The sequence below is a fragment of the Choristoneura fumiferana genome, chromosome 23, assembly GCF_025370935.1.
Source record: "Choristoneura fumiferana chromosome 23, NRCan_CFum_1, whole genome shotgun sequence".
Lineage (NCBI taxonomy): Eukaryota > Metazoa > Arthropoda > Insecta > Lepidoptera > Tortricidae > Choristoneura > Choristoneura fumiferana.
Window position 1 is genome coordinate 12,946,387 of NC_133494.1, and position 18,558 is coordinate 12,964,944.

General features: G+C 37.8%; 2 protein-coding genes across 2 annotated transcripts in view; both read left to right on the forward strand.

Moving 5' to 3' along the window:
* Positions 1 to 18,558, forward strand: part of LOC141441014 (uncharacterized) — a 122,384-nt gene that overhangs the window by 78,223 nt on the left and 25,603 nt on the right. The gene's annotated exons all lie outside the window — the stretch shown is intronic.
* On the forward strand, positions 15,966 to 16,955 carry LOC141440775 (enhancer of split mbeta protein-like). Its single transcript, XM_074105319.1, has one exon. It carries the CDS (start codon positions 16,020 to 16,022, stop codon positions 16,752 to 16,754), a length of 735 nt encoding a protein of 244 aa, XP_073961420.1. The 5' UTR covers positions 15,966 to 16,019; the 3' UTR covers positions 16,755 to 16,955.

Genomic DNA, 18,558 nt, shown 5'->3' on the forward strand with positions numbered 1-18,558 from the left:
ATTAAATTTAGTTATAGCCCCAGTGGTGTATCAATTCTGGCAGCGTTTCTTCGTTGAATAGCTAAGCTAATTCGTTGAGAGAAATAACTGCCAGCTCTTTGGCCTCCTGCTGTGTCAACACCGCGCTTGCCCATCATCCCAGCCTTTATACTCCTACTATCGGGCACAGGCTTCCTCGCAGAATGAGAGGGCTTGGGCCGTAGTTCCTACGCTGGCCCAGTGCGGATTGGAAACTTTACATACACCATTAAATGACGGTGGTAATATATTTCACGGGTTGTGCAAATTTCCTCACAACGTCTTTCTTCGCCGTAACGCTCGTGGTGAATTTCAAATGTACCTTCTCAGATGAATTTCGAAAAACAGAGGCGTGAACCCGGGCTTGGACCCGCTACCGCGACTCTATTACTATCAACTATGACCACCTTAAATATTATTCCATAATGTTTTTAACATGATAATATTGCAATTACCAGTATGTATGTCATTGGGAGTGATTATTGGTGGTGTGATTAAGTTACAGTGGCCTTTAATAAGCAAGTACGGTTCCAGGAGTATGACTTGTGGGATTTTTCGGCAATTATCCCGATTGTTCCGGCACCGAACATCCTGTGTAATACGTGATCGATATTATACAGGGTCCCAACATTATTGTAAAAATCATGCGACAGATTTTTTTTATTTAGTAAAGTGACAGGAAAAATTCCTATTTAACTTGCTTTCTCAACTGACTTACTGAAGACTAAAGCTAACTGAGAAAGAGAGATAAATATGAACTTACTGACAAAATACGACGATAAAACATTATTCACTAGATCTGTAGTACTTAAGTAAGTATATATTTATACTATGTATGTACACGTACAGTCAGCATCAAAAGTAGCTCTGCACACTGCAGACGTTTTACAGCCACGTAATAAACGCCATGTAGCTACCTAAGATAGAGTAAAAAATGATCCGCTACTTTTGATGCTGACTACTTAGTATTTTCCGCCAATCTGGCGGCTAATTCTGGCACCGAATTTTTTTTTTATCTTCGACGATATCAGTATTTTGCGAGTGACATAACTACCCTCAATTTTAATTAACAAATCGCTTTAAATGAATCTACAATTTCTGAAGTCGCAAGATTAGTAAATTTATTAAGAACTTTTTGTCGTGTTACATAGAATTTTGTAAAACATTGTACCTATCTATTGTTATTTTATACTACAAATTATTGACAAAATGTTTATTATTATTTAAATTACAAACCTACTAGGTACAATACTTTACAAATTACTAATATTATTTATCGAACACGGCAATTACAGTTACAATACAATACGAGGACTCTTTATTAAACACAACCTAGTAAGCAATACAGAAACCTGCACTTAGTTTTAAAATTTATAAGGAAAGCAATAGGCGGCCTTTGGGGCCATCCGCAAAGTGCTATGAACATTGCAATCAGTTTGTTCCTGTGTCACAAACCCACGGTATGGATGACCCTTTATCAACAACAACCTTTTTTACAACAGATGGATAGAAATATAAAATAGATTTCAATCCACAGTTTCAATCAATTATAAAATACGGTACACCACAAATAGTAAGTGATAAAGAACACACACAGACACACACACAAAGCGAAAAATTACAAGACAACATCCATCATGATTAGATTATAACATCTCGTTTCGCTGAACATTTCCAAAACTTTTCAGCACGATCACCCTGTAAGCACACCCAAGGCTCGACCCGATCGCTGCGCAGGTGCAAGAAAATCGGCGAGTAATTACACTCAACACAGGCCCTATATTACGAAGTGCGAAATTCGAAACTTCTTATCTTGCCGTCCCGCTGACGCTAATATTATTTAATACGAGAGTGAGAGGGACGGTACGATACGAACTTCGATCTTTGAGATTTTGTAATAGCCCCCCTGAAGTGCGGATATTTGCCCGTTATTGTTCACTTGTTTACCGTTGGTTGCCAATGGGAGCTTTGCGCGTGGCGGATTCAGCGGTTGAAACTGTGGTTTACGTTTGCGAACGATTTTTCTAGATTGTCGATTGGTTAAGTGGATAATTGAATGGAACGTGTGGAATGGAATGGAATGTGAAATGTGTTTGTTCAAAGCGTGTTATTCATTTTTAGAGTTCCGTAGCCAAAATGGCAAAACGGAACCGTTACACTTTCGCTATGTCGCCACGCTTAGCTTAGAGTGCGACATACAATGTGTTTCTATGAATTTCGCATTTTGTATTTTATACCTTAGGCTGCTATTTACTCTTAAACTACTAATACTCGTAATACTCAAGAAAACTTAACCGTTATAAATAATTTATTGAATCAGGCGTTACTTTGCGGAGGTCCATATCAATGAACTAAAATAATTTCCTTGCTCACCCGCGACCTTAAAAAAAAAAAGGTCGCGGGTGAGCAAGGAAATTATTTTAGTTCATTAACCGTTATAGTTTACCTTGTAAGTTTGATATACTCGCCAGTCCGACTCGCACTTGGCTATTTTTTACTGGTGTGCCATGAAACTGAAGAACGAAAAGTGTGCCGTTAAAAACAAAAGGTTGAAAACGCCTGTACTAGGTAATAAGCAAGCACAAAATAAGGTGTTAATCCAAAAAGCCGACTTATCCTACAAACCCTACCAATACTTGTAGAAACATTATTAAACCGTCACACCAAATACGTAGGTACAATAAATTTGCTCTTAACTCAATATGATTGAGTGTGCATAAAAACCTAATTGACTCAAATCATATAAAGGCGAAGGCATATTACTAGATCCGAGGCCGATTTGTTGCCCTCCATTATCAATATTTACGCGTGTTTTTGCATCAATACAATAAGTCACAGGCTTCGTTTGAATATGTTTCTTGTCGGATTCAGGTGTCAGACCCTTTGCGTAATTTAAATCGCATTACCGTGATAACTCAATTGTAGGCTACTTGTGAAAGGATTAAGAGCTGAAAAGGTGTAGAAATGGACTAGTTGTGAAAATACAATACTAGTCGTGTCGTATGTAAAAATATTAAGGGGCTGTTTCACTATCCATTGATTAGTATTAACTGACGGATGTGATGCCGTCACTATTTGTTTTGTTCGAATAGACGCAGACGGCATCACATTTAACCGTCAGTTAACACTAATCAATGGATGGTGAAATAGCCCCTGAATCTTTTTAAGTACTGGCCGCTAATATAGTACAAAGATTTACTTCGCGGTGCGGCTGAGAAATAATGCTAGCTTTGTCAGCGTTTCTCGCCATAATAATAAAGGCAGTCGCATCGTATACGTTGAACCAAAATATTCTTACACGATTGAAATAGATACTCAGTTAATACGTTTATTTTGTACTGCAAAAAAACACTGAAAATTACAGATACAAAACATCACTTCAGACTTAATAGTAAACATTTCATAATTGTTTGTGTATATATGTTCATATATTCAAATATTTTTGAGCTCCAGATCGTGGCGACTGTAATGTCTATAATTAATTGCTAACCCAAAGGCTAACCCATATTCATTACGTACTTACCTAAGAGTATGTAAATTTACGGTTCAAAATTTAACAGTCTGCTTGCATAAGTGGAAGCTTACTTCAAAATGTACAAATAAGTGTAAACGAATTACATCTGAAATTGGTGACATATTTAAGACTTGATGTAGAAATTTCAGAAATCTAGAACCACTTTTAAGTATAAAGCTAAAGAAATTTTAAATGACAATTATAAATCAGAAGTCGGTCAGTAGAAAATTTAAAAAATTACTGGCATGTTAAATACAAACTATACCAACCAATCTATAACCGTAATTACTAGGGCTTGCTCAATTAATCCATTCTGATTCCTCGCATATCACGAGACGTTGGGAAAACGAATGCCCAAACATTACCCACTTCCTTGACACCTCTCGGCATTCCTAAGTCGCCGCATTACTTATGGAAATGGGAGCCCATTAGGTCTGATTTAAATGTAAGCGTCGGTATGTTGGTACTGGGCTGGAGGGCAATTTGTCCGAAGCGACGCGAAATTAGTTCGAAAGTGCCACCACATTTTAATGCGTAAATAGACCGGATGGAGATCGTTAGCGATTTTGTTCTTTTATTTACTAACTAAGATGAATTCTCATGAGAAATTAAGGGGAGTCACTTGGTAAGCTTGTTTTTGCAAATTAGTTATTGCAGTCATCTCGCAAATAAGTACAATACAATGACTGTTTATTAAACATTAAAACAGCAGTACAGAAAACACAAGTATACGGTATACCGGGGTGGTCTATAACACGAGCAAATATATGATTCAGCGACCTTGAAAAACAATGGAGTCTTTAGATTTTCCCTTTTTCATACAAATTAAATAATCAATGTACGCCATCTCAATTGACGTCGTCTGTCACGCTACAAACACCAAACATGTTGCTTTTCATTGCTTCTTCGAATAAACATTAAAGTGTAATAGAAATAAAAAACTAATTATTTTTAATAGTCGCTGTACTAATGTCGTTCAGTTTGACGAGTATGATCTATGTTTTAATGATTTGCTGGTATTACAGGCCACACCCGGTATAGAGAATTTTCAAGGTAAGTAATAGGCGGAGGGGCGGAAAAATATTTTAAAAAATTGTAGCTTCATCTCACAAAAGTGCAAATGGAGTGGTATGAAATTTAGCACACAGATCAATCACTTTTAGAATAAGTGCATGATAATATTATTATTATTGCATAAACAATTGGTCAATGACACTCACAATGAAAAAATTACTTATTACGAATATGATTATATAATCGTTACTTTGACACACTTTTAAAAAAATGGTAATTAACCACAAATTTTATGTCAAAAACAAACGAGAGAAATCAATTAAAAACGAATAAGCGCTTTATTACCGTTTAAACTTATTCTGGGAATATTACTTGGGAAAATTTTGAGATTGACACTTAAAACAACTACTTCATCATAATATTATTGTTTGGTTCTACGGACGAGGCAGATTTAAGGTATTTGTGCGCTATTTTACGTCATGTATGTTTTGCGAGTCACGTGGCATCGCATGCATAGTTCTGTATACGTAAATACACGTGCCAAGGTGTTAGGTTGCGAACAAAGTACTAAATTAGGGACGTACGTCGACTTACATCAAACACCTTCCGATAGGTTTATTAAAATTATTGAAATCAGAATATTAAATGAAGTAACTTCCCGTAAGGTATGTAGTATTTTATGTACGCTTAAATATTTTAAACTACGCAACGGATTTCAATGCGGTTTTAAACTAAACTTGGGGAAAGGAAAGTGATAAAAATAAAAATAACTCAACTCCCCATACCCCTTTTAGTCCCCTCCCCCTTTCCCCCTCTTCTATCACCACCCCTTTAGACTGAAACGCACCCGCAGTCCTAATAATGATATAGGTGTCCATGGGTGATCGCTTACCATCAGGTGACCCGCATGCTCGTTTGCCAGCTATTTGATAAAAAAAAACACGCAACACTTGACATCAATTGAACTAGTCTCATAGTAAGTAAAGCTTATGTTATGCGTATGTGAAGTATCTTTGATTATCGACCTTTGTTTGCGCACCGTACGAAGCCTGGGCGGTTCGCTAGTGTTGTCATAAAACCATATTATTATAATGAATTATTCTAATTAATTATCCTACGCTATTATCTTATAAGCTCTCTAATTCATATGTCTAATGCCACCAGTGAATCATGAAAAAACTTTTAGCATTGCAAAAGCCGTTCAGCTGATTTTAGCACCTAACAGTAGCAAATTTGACACCGCTTCAAAAACCGGTCGTGTTTTTTCTAACATGCCCATAGTGGCGCTCACACGTTCCGCGTTAAGATGGCCAGCGAACTGTGATGATCCATATCCTGCATAATTACCACGGAAACTCATTATGCGAGAAACTTTCATGCAATCCGTATTTTTAATCGACTTCAAAAAAGGAGCCGGTTTGTCTATACCCCGTAGAATATATGTCTAAGGAGCAAGTTTCTATTTTTGTCTGTAGTTAGTGTGCTGGGAAATTCAAATACAACGTAGACCAGACACTACACTCTGGACAAAAAAAAATAGAACGTCTTGATTAGGGTATCTCTGACCTATGTATGTTTATTTTCAAAATATATGTTTTTTTTTAATTCATCTAATCTATTATTGTTCAATATTAGAACATTGTTTAGAAGACTCTACTCGGAGTTTCGGTGATTGTCCAGAGAGTAGAGCCACGCCGTATTTTTTTTTTCTAAAAATCCTTAATTTCCTTGCACAACCAAGTGTATTTTTTGTAAATTGTAACCACATTACCACAGTCGCTGAAACGTTAAGGTAATTTAACTTAAATATATTACGTGATAAGCCCCGAAAATAATTGAAATTATGAGTGAAAATTATGGAAGTTTGAAACATGTCACTCTTTGGCCGTGTTTGTGTCTTTTATTTTTGGGTCAATCAACTTTTTAGGGGCTGTTTCACCATCCATTGATTAGTGTTAACTGGCGGTTATGTGTGATGCCGTCTCTATTTGTTTTGTTCGAATATACGGAGACGGCATCACATTTAACCGTCGGTTAACGCTAATCAATGGATGGTTTTGTTAGGGGCTGTTTCTTACAATCCATTGATTGAGTGTTAACTGGCGGGGCTGTTTCACCATCCATTGATTAGTGTTAACTGGCGGTTAGGTGTGATGCCGTCTCTATTTGTTTTGTTCGAATAGACGGAGACGGCATCACATTTAACCGTCGGTTAACGCTAATCAATGGATGGTGAAACAGCCCCTTAATAAGTACTTAACTCAAGAGACGTTACCATGACAACAAGCTATACTAAACAGTTGATTAGGTATCCCTTCAGTTTACATACATAAAATTATAAATCTTTTGATAAATCTCACTAACTTATTAAACTTCGAAAAATCACCAGTGAATAGGCATGAAGTATACACATACTCAACTATGAAGATAAATAATCAGGCGGAAGCGATAACCAAACAAATCACCTCATCTCCATCCGTGATGCAGATAAACAGAATATACGTTCACATGGAAACTCAATTAAATCATCGAAGATTACTGCGCCATGTGCTCGGAGGAATACTAGGCATAATAAGAAATAGGCAAACATCAGGCATACTAAGTTGAACGAACAAAGAGTTTATTGTTTTTAAGTTCCCAATTTTCATTCCACTAATAATAGTTATAGCATAATACTTACCTCTTACGTTTTTATTAGCATTAGAAAAAGGGTAAACAATTTTGAAGTCTTTTTATTGCAAATCGTTTTTAAAAATCAGTTACTATTACCTACTTATGATACCAAAATATTGTAAAAGATCATATGTCCTTGTTAGTTGTTACATATTTGCTGCGAATTATTTTTCAAAAGTGTATTTCAATAAAATGACACTTTAAGATCGCTTACCTTCATTCTAATGCTAAAAAAAATGAAGTATACATATCGCTAATATTTTTCTTCTTCGAATCTATCCAAGAGTTACGCTCTTGTTCATTTAGCAGATTCTTTCCATATTTCCCTTGCTTATTTGCATTGCTTTCTTGACCTTTTTATAAGAATATTACACGATGGCTTCTCCATTTTCTTTTTGTTTATAAAAATAATCCCTTAGTAGGCACTTTTGAATCGAGGTAGAACGAGTTCCGTGAACCAACGACTAGGTAAACAATTAGTTTAAAATTTCATAAAGGTCTGGTTAATTCATGTACAGTCCAGGTCAAAGACTTTTACACTTATTTAACTTCCACACTGTCTGTCGTTGTAACTTTGTATTAGACCTTTTGTATATAAAATTGTCAGACGGCACTAATGTGCAAAGATACCTTGGACCTCTACCAACTGTTTAAAAAAATCTAGGTATCACACGCATTTGAAATTTTGTATCGATCGATTTAGTTGTTAGTAATCTTAAAATGTCTAATCAATAAACAATATACGCTTAAGATAAAGAAACGTATCTAATTTTAGCTATACGAGTGAACTGATAAAACAATTGAATTTCATAATATTATGTAAAAAAAAACAAGTTGACCCATATGCGTCCTATCTTTATACAGCGTGTATTTTTGATACTACCTCAAACTGTAACCAGACGAAGATTTAAGTGCTGTGAATCGATATCAAAACAAATTGTTAAATTTGAATTAACTACCAGAGCGTAATTATTTTTTGAAATATTTTCGACCAGCAATGTAACGCGTAAAATAATTTTATACGAGAGAGAAGCGTTCTGTGACAGCTGTCACGTCAACAAGTGCGACGTTTTGAATAAAAACAAAGTAGTACCACGAAGTGGATACATTGCGTGCTAACTAATTTTTTAAGGAAAATAATAAGTCTAAATTTTTTACTAAAACGTAATAAAATGTGATTATTAGGGCCTTCACAAACAACCCTTAAAGTTTGAGGTAGTATCAAAAATACACGCTGTATTATTAACTATTTGCGTAAGTTTTATCGTTTTGAAATTTTTCTGCTCTTGAGACCGATCTCCAGTTTTATTCTTTTAAATTTTAAATTTGATACTGTTTCCACCAATGTATAAATTTCTTTAAACATTTTCTTATCGCCTTCTGATTTCTTCTTTTTAATAACAAACAGGTGGGACACTAAAAAAAGTAAGAAACTAGCCGTGTAGATCATTTAGGCCGCAAAAATGCGGGTAGTTCGAGATACGAGTGCCGGTACAGGTACTATTAGCAGGTACAGGTAGATTTGATCAAGTGCGCGTAGTTCGAAGGACTCGCGCTGCTAAGCAGACTTGACACCCTAGACTTCAGTCTACTCGTAACCACGGTCACTGTAATGTCACTGTAACAGATATAGATTACACTAGATTACGCAAATGCATATGCTTCGCGTGTCCGAACCCCGACCAAACGTCGGGGTTGCCCCCCCATACAAAGACTGACCGCTAACTGACTTATCATGACTAGTGACTGACTCGAGCCCCACGGCGCGGGCGGGCGGCGCATTTGAATCGATTTTGCGCGGACATCGGGGAATTCACATCGCTAATTCGCTCTTGAGATGTCACAATAGATATAAAAAAGTGACACGGTTGGTTTTCATACAGATTGAGGTGTTTGCGTTATCTAGTGTAATCTATATCTGTGGTCTAGTCCAAACCCTTGGTCCTAGAAAAATTATGATGAATAGGTACCTCTACAATGATGGTATAATCAACGACATAAATTAGTGATCACTTTTGTACCTTTGTCACTTTAACGTCATGTTCGCAAAGTAACGCGTGATTCAATAAATCCTCTATTGACGTCATTTAAAATTCTAGGTTATTCAGTAAGCATCTTCTTACCACATACCTAAATGTAGTAGTTGAAGTACGAATCGCGCACCGCTCTGTAAACAGCGCCGGCTACGGCGAGTGTTTGCTCAACAGAGGTGCGCGCGCGCGGGCGTGGCGGTAGGCGTCAATTTGTAAGGTTATTGAGTTTACTGTATCTGCCTATTTCGAACGGTATTTATTGTTAACCACATATTAATTCATAACAGAAAATCCGGGTTAGTTCTGTTGGGATCAGATTTAATGGTTTCTACCTACACTACATCGTATCATACCATGGCCGTAGTGTGAAGGTATCAGGCACGTAATGTGTGCATGGCATGCGACGGCGATGGTTGGTCAAGAAACATGCTAGTGGGCATAGTCTCATACTTGTCAGTCATCATGTCAGCCGAAAGACGTCCACTGCTGGAAATAGGCCTCCCCAAGGCTCTCCACTCAGAACGGTCTTGTGCTTTCCGCATCAACCGCGATCCCGCGATCATAACCAGTCGTCACTCCATCTTGTTGGAGGCCTACCGACAGCTCGTCTCCGGTCCGCGGAAGCCATCCGAGAACCTTCTGACCCCATCGGCCATCAGTCCTGCGAGCAATGTGCCCCACCCACTGCCACTTCAGTTTCGCAATTCTTCGAGCTATGTCGGTAACCTTACTTTTCAATACAAAGAATATATTTTAGCCTTACACGTTCCTATTACGGTCATGGTATGATACGGTGGTAGTGGGTAGGGACATTTAAGGTTAATTTGTGAAACTGTGCTGTATACGGCTATGCCTTTAAGTAGATTCAACCCGTCAATTATTTGACGGTTTGAATGGAAAAAAGGCAACAGTATTATGCCTATTGCTACCCAAGCTTAATTTGCTCAAACAGATCGACTGCTCTACGACTGAGTCTAAGTTCCATAAAAATCAAACAACTACAAACCTGTTAGTTATCTATTCTCACTAATATTGAACATGCAAAAGTGAGTATGTTTGTTTGTGTGTTTTACGCCTAAAGTACTCAACCGATCGTGATGAAATTTTGTATGAAGGTAGCTTTAGACTTTGCGAAGACATTAGCACAGTTTTTCTCCCGGAAAATTGAAGAGTTCCTGCAGACGCACAATAAACTAATTTGTCGTAGACGTAGTCTATTTAGTACGGAGATAGTTTGAAACGCTGAGAAGGACATGAGTGCACGAGAAAGGAACTATTTGTCGACAAAGTCGCGGGCAAAAGTTAGTACTTAATAAAAGTTTAATCGGTGTACTTCTGGTTTTTAGAAATAGAAATGAACTTACCTAAACAATCATTGATGACATGTACACGTATTCTTACTGAAAATGCATTAAAAAAACTTACTTGCTATCACCTATTTTATTAAAGTTTTATTTTTCTCAAAAGGTAGGTCTAGATCGTTTTCTTAAATGTCTATTGCTAAAAAAAAACTCTAGTATATAAGCATATAGGTACCTCAAGAAAAATTTTAAATTCACAAATAGATAAAACTAAAGTTAAGTTTCAAATAAGTAAGTTATTAAGGACTAAAACTATAAATAAAAAAAAAACTTGTTCAGTTGTCATCATCGCATAGCCCTGACAGCTCCGATGATTATGATTACGACGGCAACTGTGGCAAAAGATATTATCTAGATTAAGGGTCTGTTTCACCACTTGTTGACTAACTTTAAGTGTCAGATAAAAGTAATGCCGTTTTTGTTTATTCGGACAAAACAAACAGAGACAGCATCACTGAATCCGTCACTTAAAGTTAGTCAACAAGTGGTGAAACAAGCCCTTAGGGGCTGTTTCATCATTCATTGATTAATGTTATCATCATCAGGCCTACGCGTCTGTTCCAGACAAATTTTGGCGTGGCGCCTGTGCACAACGTCTTTGGTTAAAGTTACGAAAATGTAGGTCGGACTTAAATCTCGAAGTTAAGGGGCTGTTTCAAAATCCATTGATTAGTGTTAACTGACGGTTAAATCTGATGCCGTCTGCGTCTATTCCAACAAAACAAATAGAGACGGCATCACATTTAACCGTTAGTTAACACTAATCAATGGATGGTGAAACAGCCCCTTAACTTCGAGATTTAAATCCGACCGACATTTTCATAACTTTTGACACAGCTAACATGCTCTTAAATAAGTCCTAATCTTCTTTCTTAGATCATAGGTAAATATTTAGTATGTTTGTGCAGTGTTAGTACCGAGTACAGACATGCTTGTAAACTAATTTCTTGCGCTTTTTTTGCAACACGCTCAATGTTTTTAGAGGCCACATACATACACATTACATAATACGCTCCAATTAAAATCGATAAATTGATGATAAACGTAAAATGTGAAATAAATCCATACTACCTAATATTATAAATGCGAAAGTGTGTGTGTTTTTATGTTTTGTGTTTGTATGTTTGTCCGTCTTTCACGTCAAAACGGAGCGATGGATCGACGTGATTTATGGCACAGAGATAGTTTATTGGCCAGAGAGTGACATAGGCTACTTTTTATCCTGGAAAAATGCACTGTTCCCGAGGGAACAGCGCGTGATAACCGAATTCCACGCGGGCGAAGCTGCGGGCAAAAGCTAGTTCTCTCATAAGCATTTGCGTGAAGTGATATTATTACATGCTATTATTTAACTTAACCTCTTTAAGTTCATTTTAACCTACTTTCAGTGGTCGGATTGACTTGAATCTTGGCATACTTATGTAAATCCGGTGACAATATATTAATCTAGTAGTGAAATTGGTTTGGCCAGGATCGCCTCCGCAGGATGGAACTCCTCAAAGGTTAATGGCATCGACTTTAAATTTGCGACAGAAATGCAGTTTAGAATAACAATGCCAGTTCAGAAAAATAAATTGAAATTTAAAATTTTAACAAAACTTATTCTCTTAACTCAGATAGATCTTTTGAAATGTTTTTCCAACTACATCCTCACTGTTTACAATAGCTTGACTTCTAAATGTCAGTAAGCACACCTGTTTATTTCGAAATTCTTTTAGTTATACCTGTTGATAATAAATTTACCATATCAAGTGGCAGTGTCAATATTAACTCGATACCTACCATGTTGATTTTTAACAGATTAAGGCGCGTTATTATTTGTAGAATCAATAAAAAAATCGCTCGAATCACGAGTTCAACAGCCGAAATAACAAACATTGGAGGTGGATTACTGGAAAATGTTTTCTTCAGTAGCTATCTGGTTGACATTTGCTGTCGGCAAAGCTACAAATATTATCGGTAATGGTATGTTATGTTGACGCCATTTTTTAAATGATGCCAAGTCATGCTGTCGCATATTTTTTAATATCTAATTGAGCCGTAACCTTATTGATTTAATTAAAAAAATGCCTGCTTCTAAATCGAATAAAAAAAAAAGGTTGTCAATTCGACGGCATATTTCTGTATGTTTTGATTCGAGATTAATCGAAGACGGTTTAAAGATGATAGGTATATTACTCGTACATAATATACCGCTACCGCTGGTATCGATGTCAATCGTTTGTATGCCTAACCATAACAAGTTTGCATCATTCAAATCAAAACATTTTGCATTAAAATCAGTATTACTTGCCTAAATAGACAGTTAGATATGTATAGTACCTATTATGCAATTAGAATTACGTAGTATGGGTATGCATATCCATAGGAATAACGTTATTTTAGTATATTCAAGCCGACAGACGGTTATGCCGTTCATCTGATGGTATCTAACTGATTCTATGATGAATGATGAATTAATGGTTTAACTAGCATTATTGACGCTGCTGCTTCGTTGCTGGCCTTGCAAGAAAGAAACGGTCTAAACTTAATCGCGTACCAGGGTTGAACCTTTTGTGCTAGTCATGTCATATTGGCATTCCATACATCTGCCGAAGAAATTATAGCGAAATTGGTTATGAAAAGGTCCCAACTGGTACGCGATTCAGTTTCCTCAAATGTAGGTACACATGTTTAAAGGCACCAATGCATGTAGTTCGTCGTAATAAAGTGTCCCTTCAAACACGTCGCCCCAAGAAAATGGACATACAAAAACAAAATAAATGCAATATATTTATTAAAACAAAATAAACTATGAACACACGTCAATTTTACTGTACATTGTGTTGCCGTTGCAAATACTTGAGGATGAGTCATTTAAAACTTTCCTGTGAGAACACGAGACCAAACTTGCTGCGTGGTTATTTCAAGCGCGCTGACATCGGACGCCACCGACAAATAAATAACATTCCCGTCTTCAATACGAAAATTTACATTGATAAGTAAATAATCATTATATTCGAGTGGGTTCCTCAAACGGCGTGGGTGGAATCCAACGGATTCGTTTTCATTATAACGACTAACCCCATCTCAAGATTCCGTGGACGCATTACGTTGCTCCGAAGGAATTTATAGCTTTTGTCATAAAGTATATATATACTCGTATACGTGATAGAAAAAATAAGGAGCCGGGGTCGGACCCTGCTTACGTCAGCGAGTCAACAAAGGTGCCCACGCGCTAATGTATTCAACGCGGCGATTGATGAAGTATAAAATTTCTTAGTACCGTCTCACTCACAATGGAATTATGATAATTTATCGGTTGGCTTGTGCCGGCCGAGTGTGTGGGAACGCGCGCGGCACGGGCTTTCCCACGACGCCGGCTCGCAGACCGAAACGTTTCTACCGCTATACAAAATCGTGCGTTTTACGACGTTTCGCTACGTATCGTTTTCACATCGCTAACTTTATTACGTCGTAAGTAGCGAGGCGTCGCCGCTAGGCGATACTCTTCGCCGGCTCGAAAGGCGCGTGTCGACACTTAAGACATTTTATGTCGGGGTTGTTTGAGACAGAATTGGAGTAAGTAGCGTCACGGCGGTGTCGACCGCACAATAGGTCGGTGTAGCGACTAGCGGTGTTGAGAACGCTCACACCTTCACAAGGTGATGATAGTCAATGTTATTGTTTTGGCTGACTAATTAGGATGGATGTTTCGCACACGAATCCATTTGTTTTTAACTTATTGCAAAAGACTTAAAAACAAACGGACAGACAGAACAGTCATAATGTTAAATAACTGGGTACTTACTTGAATTAAATCTATTCACTGCGCAGTCGAGTAACTAAATTGTAACTGCAGTTTTACAAGGCAAGTAGGTCACCACAAAATATAAATAACGTAGGCAGACTAGGTAGTAAAAAGTCAGTGCAACATTTCTAATCGTCACTGTTGTCTGCATGTCCCGTGGAGGCGATAACGCACTGTGTCGCACGGACCTGCGCCCGCGCCGGCCTAGGGCTGCCACGTGCAATTAATAAAACTTGTAACACAAAAATCCCACTAATAAAATAAATAGTGTTTGTTTATTATTTTACGTAAAAACCGCCGGGCGGATTAAGTAGAATGAAATTTTGTAAGTAACCGGATTTTGGGATGTAGATATCTGTGCTAATATATAGTTTTAGTTATCTTTTGTTGAAAGAAAAAATATGTGTCTATTTTGTGATAATATCTTAAATTAAATGGCTGTTCTGCGCTAATGAAATACCAAAATTGCAATTGATGAGACACGAATATTTACGTATTTACGTAGGTGCTCTTCATTCAGCGTAAATGAAGACATAATGAACTGGGCTTTTGGGAACTTTGGGGCTTTGGAAAACCCGGAAATTTAGTTCAACTAATATTGAACATAGAAGCCGCAGCTAAAAAATAGTAAGTAAAATAAGCTATGGAAGTTTTTAAACGAAAAGATGATAGACGAAGAATGATAGAAAAAAACTTTCCTTACTGTCGTTCATAACGGTAAACTTCTAGATTAGGGGAAGGGGAAAGGGAAGTGTGTGCCATTGACAGTGATTTAATAAATTGCCACGAGTCTCAGAAGTAATGGAGTGACGTGGCTTAGGGTGTGACGTCACTGTCTCGAGGGGCCGGCGCTTGCGCTGCGAGCGTGAGAACCCGTGGCCAGCTGTAGCTCTGAGACAGCTGTTCGGACTTCAATTGAATACTAATAATAATTTCAATATTAAGTCGTAGAATGAGATAGAAAATGAGATTTGGGCTTTATAGTAGAGTAAGTTTTTATAAATAGGTATAAGTAAACTTTAAATTAAGAAATATATAAATGCCTATGTATTTTTTTAGGTATATCGTTGTAAAATCAGATTTTTTAAGTATAAAAGATTTTCAATCTAGCTTTACTATAAGCATTTATATTTAACAATGGCTATAATTTATAAAATTTGAATTAATTACGAAAATTATGGTCGTGACTTGTTGTTCAATTTTTGAAAATAACAAGCACCTGAAAAACTGAACTTTAAGATAACTAGTCCAGGTACCTAAATAAAGCCATAAATATATTATTTATCAATGCCAATTATTTAATTTATAACTAATATATGATATTAAAATAATTATATTTTATCCACGGAGTTTTTATTTTTTCAGAAATACCCCAGAATAAATAATTCTCAACTACAAAGTTTACAAACAATAATAACGGTATCTTGTCCACACACCAAGGTAGACAAACAGCTGTCACTAAATTTAAATCAAATAAAAATAATAAAATCCCTGTGCGCGACACCCCTGCCTTTATCACGGGCGTTTTGCCACAATCGGTGTAGGGCGCATAAAAGCGGCGCGACGGGCCGCGCGCGCTCCATTCGCTCTCAGACCGCCGCGCGCGCACCTCACAAATGATCCTCCCGCGCACCATGTCCCCGCCGCACGGCGCCTTCCACCCGCCGCACGCGCTCCCAGACGAAGAACCTGTCTCACGCACCTACCAATACCGAAAAGTAATGAAACCAATGCTAGAAAGAAAACGCAGAGCCCGTATCAACAGATGCCTCGACGAACTAAAAGACTTGATGGTCACAGCCCTCCAAGCCGAAGGAGAAAACGTTTCCAAATTAGAAAAGGCCGACATCCTCGAGCTCACCGTCCGACACCTTCACAGCCTAAAGAGAAGAGGCCAGCTTGTGTTGAAGCCAGAGATGTCTTACGCCGAACGCTTCCGAGCAGGGTTCACGCAGTGTGCCACCGAAGTGTCCCAGTTTATAGCGAATGCTACGTTGGCAGCGAATGCTATGCAGCGCCAAGGCCCAGTGGATCCTCAGGCTGGGGCGAGGTTGCTGCAGCATTTGAGTGGTTGTATAAGAAGATTAGAGGTTCCACAAGTCGTACAACCTCAGCCGATCGCGCCGAACGGCGTGGCGAGGCCAACTCCCCTGCAGGCGATAGCGCCAGCGCCTCAGCAGACGCAAGGGCCGGAGAGGACGCTGCTCCATGAGAGAGGGCTGAAGAGGCCAGCGGAGGCGCTGGTGGACGCTGAGGCGGCCCTAGCGAAGCGTGCGTACGCGCCGCCGTCGCCGCCTCACAGCCCCGCCTCCGAGCCCGACCCCGCCCAGTCGATGTGGCGCCCGTGGTGACCACGACTCCATCTCAAACTGTGACCCAGGACTGTGTGACCCGAGTGTGATACAAACGTTTTTGTTGTTTATTTATCGACGTTCCTAGAACAGATGTGTGTTATTGGTTAATTAAACTATGCATGGTTAGTTGTTCTGCTCGCTTAAGCTTGTTGAAGTTTGTGTTTGGATTTAATAAAATAAGGTTTTTGTTTTCATGAAGTAATTTTGTTATTTGATATCCTTACTTCAACGTCTTCCGCGTCGGTGATTAGCATTTATTATTTGTTTAGCGTAGAATCGTAAAGACTATATTAGGGTAGACCTAAGTTAACTCTGTGATATTAAACATTGTCTTAAATCATGGAAAGATTTAGATGCAATAATAACAGCTAGGTTCAATGCGAATTTTTGATAAGAGAAAAATAAACAGTATGTTTTGATTCCTACCATTTTGTTTTGTTCATAAAACACTGCAACCAAAAGATACAGTTACCTAATTACATATTATATACTTAGGTAATTGTTAAAACACACATAAACCAAAGTTCTAATTTTTAGACATTATTTACCTTTTTACTTTGTACCTATCTGCCTCCCGAAAATACAATGACACACTATTTATAAACATTTAAATTAATTTACGACCTTTTATCTTTTTTTATTTATGAATTAATTATCCTGGATTTAGAAGATAAAGCTGTTAAAGACTTGTCGAATTCAAGATGATAACATTACACTGTCTATGTGATGGATGACAAACAGAGCGATATTTCACAACATTTTTTTTCCATAAAATAGAACGTCATTTGGATCATGAAATGTCACGGAAAAACCATAGCTGACATTGATATTCTGATAACAAGTCGCTGATCCCACGTAGGTAAATTGCTTTATTACAGTCCTCCGCAATCATGAAATGCTGCTAAGTGTAATTAATTGGCCAACTCCCCACATTTAACAGCTCTAAAGCACAATGGGTAGTAAAATTATAAAAGTGATGAATCTTTTATGAAATATTCAAGAGGTTTCTTTGTATTTATCTAAATGTCAGTTAGTTTCGTTCTCACGCTGTCAGGCAAGCGGCGCGGGCGCAGAGGCTCTCGCCGCAGATCCGCTAATGGCGCTGTATTTTTTTTTCTACTCAAAATTTGCCATATTGGTCCGTTGAAAAATGTAAAACAAATGATAAAGTAAAACACCTCCACAGCGATAAAAATGGAACAATAAAAATAAACGCACACACGATTCCATGGTATCTTATTCTAAATAAAAACCCGCCAAATGCGAGTAGGACTCTTGTACTTACTGAGGGTTCCGTACAAATTGAAAGCAAGTAGGTAAATAACTAAGTTTCTATTTCATCACACATCACATCACTACCTGCTGTGCCTTACTTCTTCTTAAAGTTCGTGAATTATAAGAAGTACTTACCCTATAAATTATGATATAAATTTGTGGTTTTTATATGAAACTATAATTTTTTTTATGGTATAGGGGGCAAACGAGCAGGCGTTCGCCTGATGGTAGGTGATTACCGTCGCCCATGGACACCTGCAACACCAGAAGAGTTGCCGGCCTTTAAGGTAGGAGTACGCGCTTTTCTTGAAAACTTGAAGGTCATATCGGTCCGGGAATACCGCAGGCGATAGTTCATTCCAGAGTTTTGCTGTGCGAGGCAGGAAATTTCTGGAAAAACGCACAGTAGAGTACCGCCAACCATCTAAATGGTGAGGATGGATTCTTACAAACTTATTTTTTTACGGTTGCAAGAGACCATTTTCAACTTGACACTCACGCGTTTCTGATAAAAAGGGTCTTGACA